This window comes from Ischnura elegans (genome assembly GCF_921293095.1).
Source record: "Ischnura elegans chromosome 13 unlocalized genomic scaffold, ioIscEleg1.1 SUPER_13_unloc_3, whole genome shotgun sequence".
NCBI lineage: Eukaryota > Metazoa > Arthropoda > Insecta > Odonata > Coenagrionidae > Ischnura > Ischnura elegans.
This window is the reverse complement of record NW_025791659.1, coordinates 812723-819955: the sequence shown is the minus strand read 5'-3', so window position 1 is coordinate 819955 and position 7233 is coordinate 812723. Positions and strand designations below refer to the sequence as shown.

The window sequence follows — 7233 nt, the reverse complement described above, 5'->3', positions numbered from 1 at the left end:
TTTCATCGAGCTACTAAAGGATTTAAGAACATCAGAGAATGATATTCTGGTCAGTTTTGACGTTGTGAGTCTTTTTACTAAAGTTCCGGTTAATGATTCAGTTCTGATTTTAAGGGAACTAACTCAGAAAGGGCTCCCTAATTATGTACCCGATCTCGTAGAATTATGCCTCAAAAACAGCTATCTTCGCTACGACGGAGAAATATATTCCCAAGTAGAGGGAGCTGCTATGGGATCCCCTCTCTCTCCGGTCATAGATAACCTCTTCATGGAGAAGTTTGAAGCCGATGCTCTTTCATCAAGTGAATATCAACCGGTATGCTGGCTCCGATACGTTGATGACACTTTTGTTATTTGGCCACACGGGAAAGAGGCTCTTGAATATTTCCATGAACACCTGAATAATATTCATGATAACATCAAGTTCACCAAAGAAATCGAAGAAGATGGCTCCTTACCGTTTCTTGATGTTCTAGTAAGGAAAAGGCAAGACGGAAGCTTGGGACATTCGGTCTTTAGGAAGAAGACCCACACAGATAGGTACTTAAACGCGGCATCACACCATCACCCGCGTCAGAAGTCCTGCGTTATCAAGACCTTAAGACATAGAGCCCTTGCCGTTTCTGATGAAGATAGCGTAGAAAGTGAAATGGAACATCTTATTTCTATTTTAAAAGGAAACGGATATGCTAATTCGTTCATTAGGAGAGCTTTAAGGGAAGTCAAGGCCCCGATGGAGAAAACAAAACCAAGTGCTTTTGCAGTTCTGCCTTACATATCAGGAACAACGGACCGGATTGCTCGCATCCTTGGAAAAGCCAACGTTGAAACCAGGTTTGGCACGTTGAGGAAGATCAGAGACCTACTTCCATCCGTCATTGATGCTGTTCCCCCATTACAAATGGAAGGCATATATGAGATTCCGTGTTCATGTGGGTCTAGTTACATCGGACAGGCCAAACGGAAGATAGTGACAAGGCTGAAAGAGCATGAAAGGGCGCTGAAGGCAAGGCAATGGGAAACTTCAGCTGTCGCCGATCATTTTATGTCGGGGCCAGGACACAAGATCCTCCTGGATGAGGCCAAAGCCATTGCAAGAAAATCTGCATATTATCCACGGCTTATTAGAGAGGCGATAGAAATTTCTAAACGACCAATGAATTTTAACAGGGATGATGGATATAATTTAAGCCATGTGTGGAAGAGATACATTTCGAAAATTTAATTACAATATTCCACCTTTCATCTTCCTTTTTTTATATTAGATGTTTTAAAGAAGTTGGCTTTTATTTTATTTTTATTTACTTTTTTAAATACCTTGACAACAATGGACCAGTTTTTCCAACGGTATGATAGGTGTTTATATTTTCATTCTCCTGACGACGTTCCCAGTAAGTGGAACGAAACGTTGAGTTAAATATTAAGCACGCAGACGTATTCCCGAAAATGAATTATAATAGTGCATCTAATCGCTGCGAAAACCTTAAAACTAAAATTTGGACCAGAAGATTTTTAACGTTATATCCGAGTGACGTTATAAAAAAAGCAGCCTTAAATCCGAATGACACCACAACTTGACATTGCGCAAACAAAACACAACTAACGAGGTATAAAACAACTGTCAACATACTCGATGCTCACACGAAGGTATGTAGTGATGTGACTGTTGATCTACCGTAACTATTGAAACAAACAACACAATATAGTGTGCCTGTGTCAGTGACCTTGTAAAATGTAGGGGTGGGGAGGGATAAGACCCAGGTATGCGGGACAGCCCCCGCTCCCTCCAGACACCAATTAAACAAAAGAGTTGCATCCCGTCACCTACTCAACGTCCAGCTTGTGACCTGTTTTTGATTTTGATGTTTATACACATGGTTTCTATGAAGTTTGGGACACTTGCCACTTTTGTAACCTAAGAACCGCATATTTTTTGACGCTATACTAGAGCGTCGCAATATTCGTGGACGATATAAACGGGTTTTCGTACAACATAAAATGTCCAATTTTGGCTGGTATGTATAAAATGTGACGTTAAACCCGAGTTGACGCTACAGCCGATGCCGTTATAACCAAGTTCCACTGTGGTAAAAAACTCTTTAATTTTCCCGAGGATGACAATTGCTGCGGTCAATAAGTTTTAATATACCACTCACAGTTGCCCTCAGTTACCTGGGTGCAAATGAAGTATCGTTAATCGATTCATGAGCGCCACGAATTGGATGACGTGACATTCGGCTATATTTAAATTATTATTTCCTTTTTATCCTTTACCGGAGCGTGCGGTTTGCATCTTAAGTGACGCTGTCGAGGTTTAGGGAATTAGTATGGCTAAAAACAGTCGTATCGCGCGAAAGGTCATGGAGGTGCAGAGAGGCTGTCTTCTGGTAATCTCCGGTGCATGCCAACCGTCTTCTACAAAGCCCTCACAGTTATTACCTGCACAATCCCGATCAAGTATGATTTCCTCCTTGCGATCGAGGGAATGCCCCTTTGAGTTCAAGCGAAACGGTACAACGCAATGTTTTGGAGTTTCGTTATGGGAGGGACAATTTTACAGGAAGAATTTTACAGAATTTAATTTACCTCAACACTTCGAAGCAGACCAGGGATGCGCCATCAATGAGGGAACAGCGTCTTGAATGAATGATTCTTCAGTAGTTCGTAAATATTGAAGCATGTGAAACGCTCATGATGAATAAATCCGCTACCTACAAGCGAGATAATATATGGCCCATGTCTAAGTTGGCGTATTAAATAAAATACTGTTAATCTAATAACCATTGTGTGCAAAGCGAATTATGTAAGTCTTGCTTACTACACCCTTATAAGATGAAGGTAATCTATATTTGAAATGCAATTGATTTTCCTTCTGCCAATAAAATTATCTCTATTTTAAGGTGTGTACCCGGCTTTTTCTGGTTGAAGATGTGCTTCATGAAAGATCCTACTTCGATGAGAAGTCAGGCAAACTGCGGGTTTTACCATTAAACAGGCAAAAACTGAAGGACATGCCAAGGGTCTTCTCTGATTGCCCTGGGTACCTTACCACTTCGAAGCAGACCTGAGATGCGCCATCAATGAGGGAACAACGTCTTGAAAGTGATACTGTGGAAGCTGCTTAAGCTGAGAGTTTAAAAACTCAGGAAGCGTACAAGGCCTAGAAAAACCTGCATTCTTTCGGAAAAACCTTAGCGGGAGAAGTTCTGCGGATAAGTTCGGAGGAAGTTGGGAGGAATTCGGAGGAATTTCTGGGGGGTACCAGAAATTTGGGGGGTGGGTACAATAAAAAATGCCAAAAAGTCACCTTTTAGTTTAAACACCATCAAATTTAATCCCCATCCATTTTTTATCAATTCTACCTCTCCGGTGCATGCTTCATACGTACCCGTCATGGGAGTTTACGAGTACATGCAGGAATTGTACAGGAATAAACGCAGTGATGTGATGCGGTTTTTGCTCAGAACAAGATGCTTGCAATATCGTCAGTCATCGAAAATGCACCCTGTCCCTCGCCTGTCTCGTCGTGGTAAAGCTCGCAGGCTAGGTTACCGTGCCAAGCAAGGTTTTGTAATCTTCAGAATAGGAGGGCGAGGTGTTGGTCGTGAAAGTGCCGTCCCAAAAGGATGCACTTGTGGCAAAGCCAAGAGTCATGGTGTGAATCAGTCAAACTCTAATCGCAACCTCCAATCAATTGCTGAGAAGCGTGTTGGCAGACGTTGTGGTGGCTTAAGAGCCCTCAACTCCTACTGGGTGGCTCTGGACTCGACATACAAGTACTTTGAGGTCATTCTGGTTGACCCATCTCACAAGGCCATTCGTCGTGACACGAAATTCTCTTGGATATGCAACGCTGTTCATAAGCATAAAGAACTTCGTGGAAAAACCTCTGCCGGCAGGAAAACCAGAGGTAAAAGGGAAAGGACATAGATACAAACAGACTATTGGTAGTTCGCGTAGAGTATGCTGGCTGAGGAGGAATTCGTTGCAGCTTCATTTAAACGCGGATGGTGAAACCACCAATAATTAGACAGTAAAATTAATGAAAGTCGCGCTTTAAACCGTTTTTATTTATCAATTCCACCTCTCCGTTTTTCAAATTAAGTTTTTAGGTAAATTTATTCTACTTCCCTCCCCCTTATTACTAACATAAACAATTCCACATCTTCTCCCTATTTTTCCGAAAAAATATTTCCCCCCTCTACCAACTCCCGTCATTTTTCCCGGTGGATATTTTGCGGACACTACCGGACAAGGTGTTGCTGGACTGCTGAGCATATGATGCCACCAGCAGTCCAATTCGTGCCCACAGCACCACAGCCGGAGAGCAGGCCCGGACATAGAACACATGGAGGTGTCCGCTCTAGACTAGTTTTAAAGTATACCGGGACTAGCCGCGGTGATAACTTTTACGGGAGTCACCCGCAATGCACAATCGTGCGAAAGATCCACAGTAAACTTCACGTATTCCAGTATTGCACCAAGTACGCATTAAAAGCAATGAGTAAATGACATAAGTTAAATTAAATACAAACCAAGTTTTTGATTACGAGCGAAGGAGATCGTTGATTTAATTTATGTTGTATTTCAATTTCGTGGCTTCTCAAATCTGCGCCGAGAAAACTTCCTTATTGGAGAAGAAATGAGCCACCTTGTTAGTTAGAGCCTTACTAGTCTACCTTGAGAATGTCCCAGAAAGAATGCGTCTTTACGAAGTCAGAGTCAGCCTTAGCGCAGAACAAGTACCGTAAAAACTTTTAAACTATTCAGAATGGTTTTTGACACACCCTTCAAGAAATGATTTCGTATCGTCGTTGATGTTTGTTATTGTCGATACTGTTTTGTTATTGCCGTGGAGCGAATCTGTTTACTCGTATTCTGACGTCAAAGGGCGTTTTTTTAGCGCGAAATAATTTAGCGATTTCCGCTAGCTTTGAAGCTCTGTAGCAACAAGAATATTGGGGTTGTGAAGCCATATTTTGCATAGGTTAACAACTTTAACTTATTTATCCAGACATGTTGAAAAAATGACCATTTTAATTTTAGGAGAGCACCCCGTTGTAAAAGTGATTCGATGGAACGATGCCGAGAGGATGGCATTGAGATCAGGGATTGAAAGTGATTAGAAATGGCTTTCTGATTGCTATAATTGGGACTGTCCTGTGGGCCTATGCCTGAGTTTTCACTCGCATGCGAGTGAGTGGTAACTAAGGGGTCACGTGGCCTTTTCTCGAAGTACGAGTGAATTTGGTATGCTCGAGTCAGGGGAGTGAGCTCGTACGTACGAAATTTCACTCCCTCACTCAAACCCGGTGAAAACCTTTTTCGAAGTACGAGAAATCAACAAACATGGCGATGGCAATATTGCGACTGCAAGTACTAGAAGATTTAGAAGAGGAAGAGCAAAAGGTACGACGAGTTCTTCGTGAAATACGGGAACGGAAGTCGCCCTTCAATTTTGACAATTCCAAATTTATTAAATTATAACGTCTAGCCAAAGAGGTGACCACGGAACTTATTGCAAGTGTAACTCCGTATTTGAGAGCCCCTTCGCGATTGTAAGCTCTAACTATCGAAATAAAGGTTATTATCATTTATTAATGCTACTTTTGCCAAATTGACGTATTATGCTTAAATATTTGCTAGTAATAATACTAGTTTTGACAGCTAAATTGTACAAATAAGTTAAGTGAATGTGATATAAACACCGCCATGAAGAAAGAATAATTTTTTCCTAATAATTTACTATATTGGTCCTTGTAGTACCAGGGAAATGGGAATTAAGCGTTATAGAATACATTATTTTCAAATTATTTATTTTTCATTTGAGATAATATCTTTTAAGCTACATTTATCAATCTCCCTCCCAGCCTTTCAATTCCTTCCACCTTCCTCCTTTCCAACTGCTCCCTTTCCTCCTCCAACTCCATCTTCCTCCTTTTTATTGCCACTTTCTCTTCTTCTAAGCCCCTTCTCTACTGCCAACATCCTTCTCTCCTCCAGCACGATCTTCTCTCTCTCCACCTCATCCAACTGTCCGCTGCCATCTTCGTTAATGCGTGCGTTCTTGAATCTGGGTTGTAAACATATAGCAATTACTTCCATTGAATCGATAATTAACAACAGGTAGCATGGTGCTTAGTAAATCAGTTTCTTGTAATGTGAATGTGAATTGCTACTGGTATTTTTCACATACATTATGAGTGGGTACACATAGGTAAATTCAATCACCACAAATTATATATTATGTATTTCGGCCAAAATTCACATTTAGGGAAGGCAAATTAATGCATTTTTCATGGTTTTTAATAATAAATGAAATTGGATACTGCTTTATGCACACTTCTTTTCATGCAAGATTTCAAGTTACACAATTGATCTGGAAGGATGAATACACCAAGATGAATTTAAATTACAATAATTTTAAGGGGTCATCCAAATTTTGCTGTTGACTTACATGTTAGAAAGTAAATATAGTTGAACATTTACCATCAAGTTTAAGTGTTAACATGTAAACATTATTGCTGAAAAGCATCTTCCAAATCCATGATCATACAGTAATTTAAATAATTGTAATTACTTTAAAGTCATCTACTCATTAAACTCACACTTCACTCATTTAGCATCAACACTGATTCTCAGTTTTATCGAAGTTTACGGGAAGTTTACTATGCTACTTACGGCAACACGTAATAGATATCAGGATCGACCTTCTTAAGATTTTTCGTTTATTTGTGATTGAACCAACCAATTTGTATTGCTTGCGACTGCGGCAATAATTGCATAAAAACTGGAAATGTCAACTATAACAGCCACATGCACACACCTCCTCCCACTACTTGAATTCGGTATTATAAATTCAGCATAATTGAAAATAAATAAAAATTGATAGCTGTGACTGTGGACCTAATTACTTTTAGATAATCATAAGCCCACCCCTAAGCGAAAGGTATTAATTACAGCTCATATGAAAACGCACGTAAAAAACCTTATTGATACAAAATTACATCAGTCACACACTTAAGAAGATCGCCATACAATCACACATCCTATACTGCGAGCCGTTTTTTTACTTTGAGAATAATAGCGTTCTACTACAGATATCTACAACAATAACGTCATGCACTCACCTTCCGTTACTCTTTCCACGATTTGCGTACTCCGCACGCATTCAGCTTCATCGCTACTTCCTCCCACTGTCAGCAGCATCCTTGTGGGGTAGAAAACTATCTC

At 40.4% G+C, this 7233-nt stretch overlaps 1 protein-coding gene across 1 annotated transcript; it reads left to right on the top strand.

The window, feature by feature from the left end:
- Positions 1-3393: 3393 nt before the first annotated feature.
- On the top strand, positions 3394-3930 carry LOC124172892 (60S ribosomal protein L15-like). The gene has a single exon (XM_046552397.1). The coding sequence runs from the start codon at positions 3394-3396 to the stop codon at positions 3928-3930; it is 537 nt and encodes a 178-aa protein (XP_046408353.1).
- The last annotated feature ends 3303 nt before the right edge of the window (positions 3931-7233 follow it).

Excerpts from the sequence above, each read along its gene's own strand:
- LOC124172892 (XM_046552397.1), top strand. The coding sequence starts at position 3,394 with ATGGGAGTTTACGAGTACATGCAGGAATTGTACAGGAATAAACGCAGT.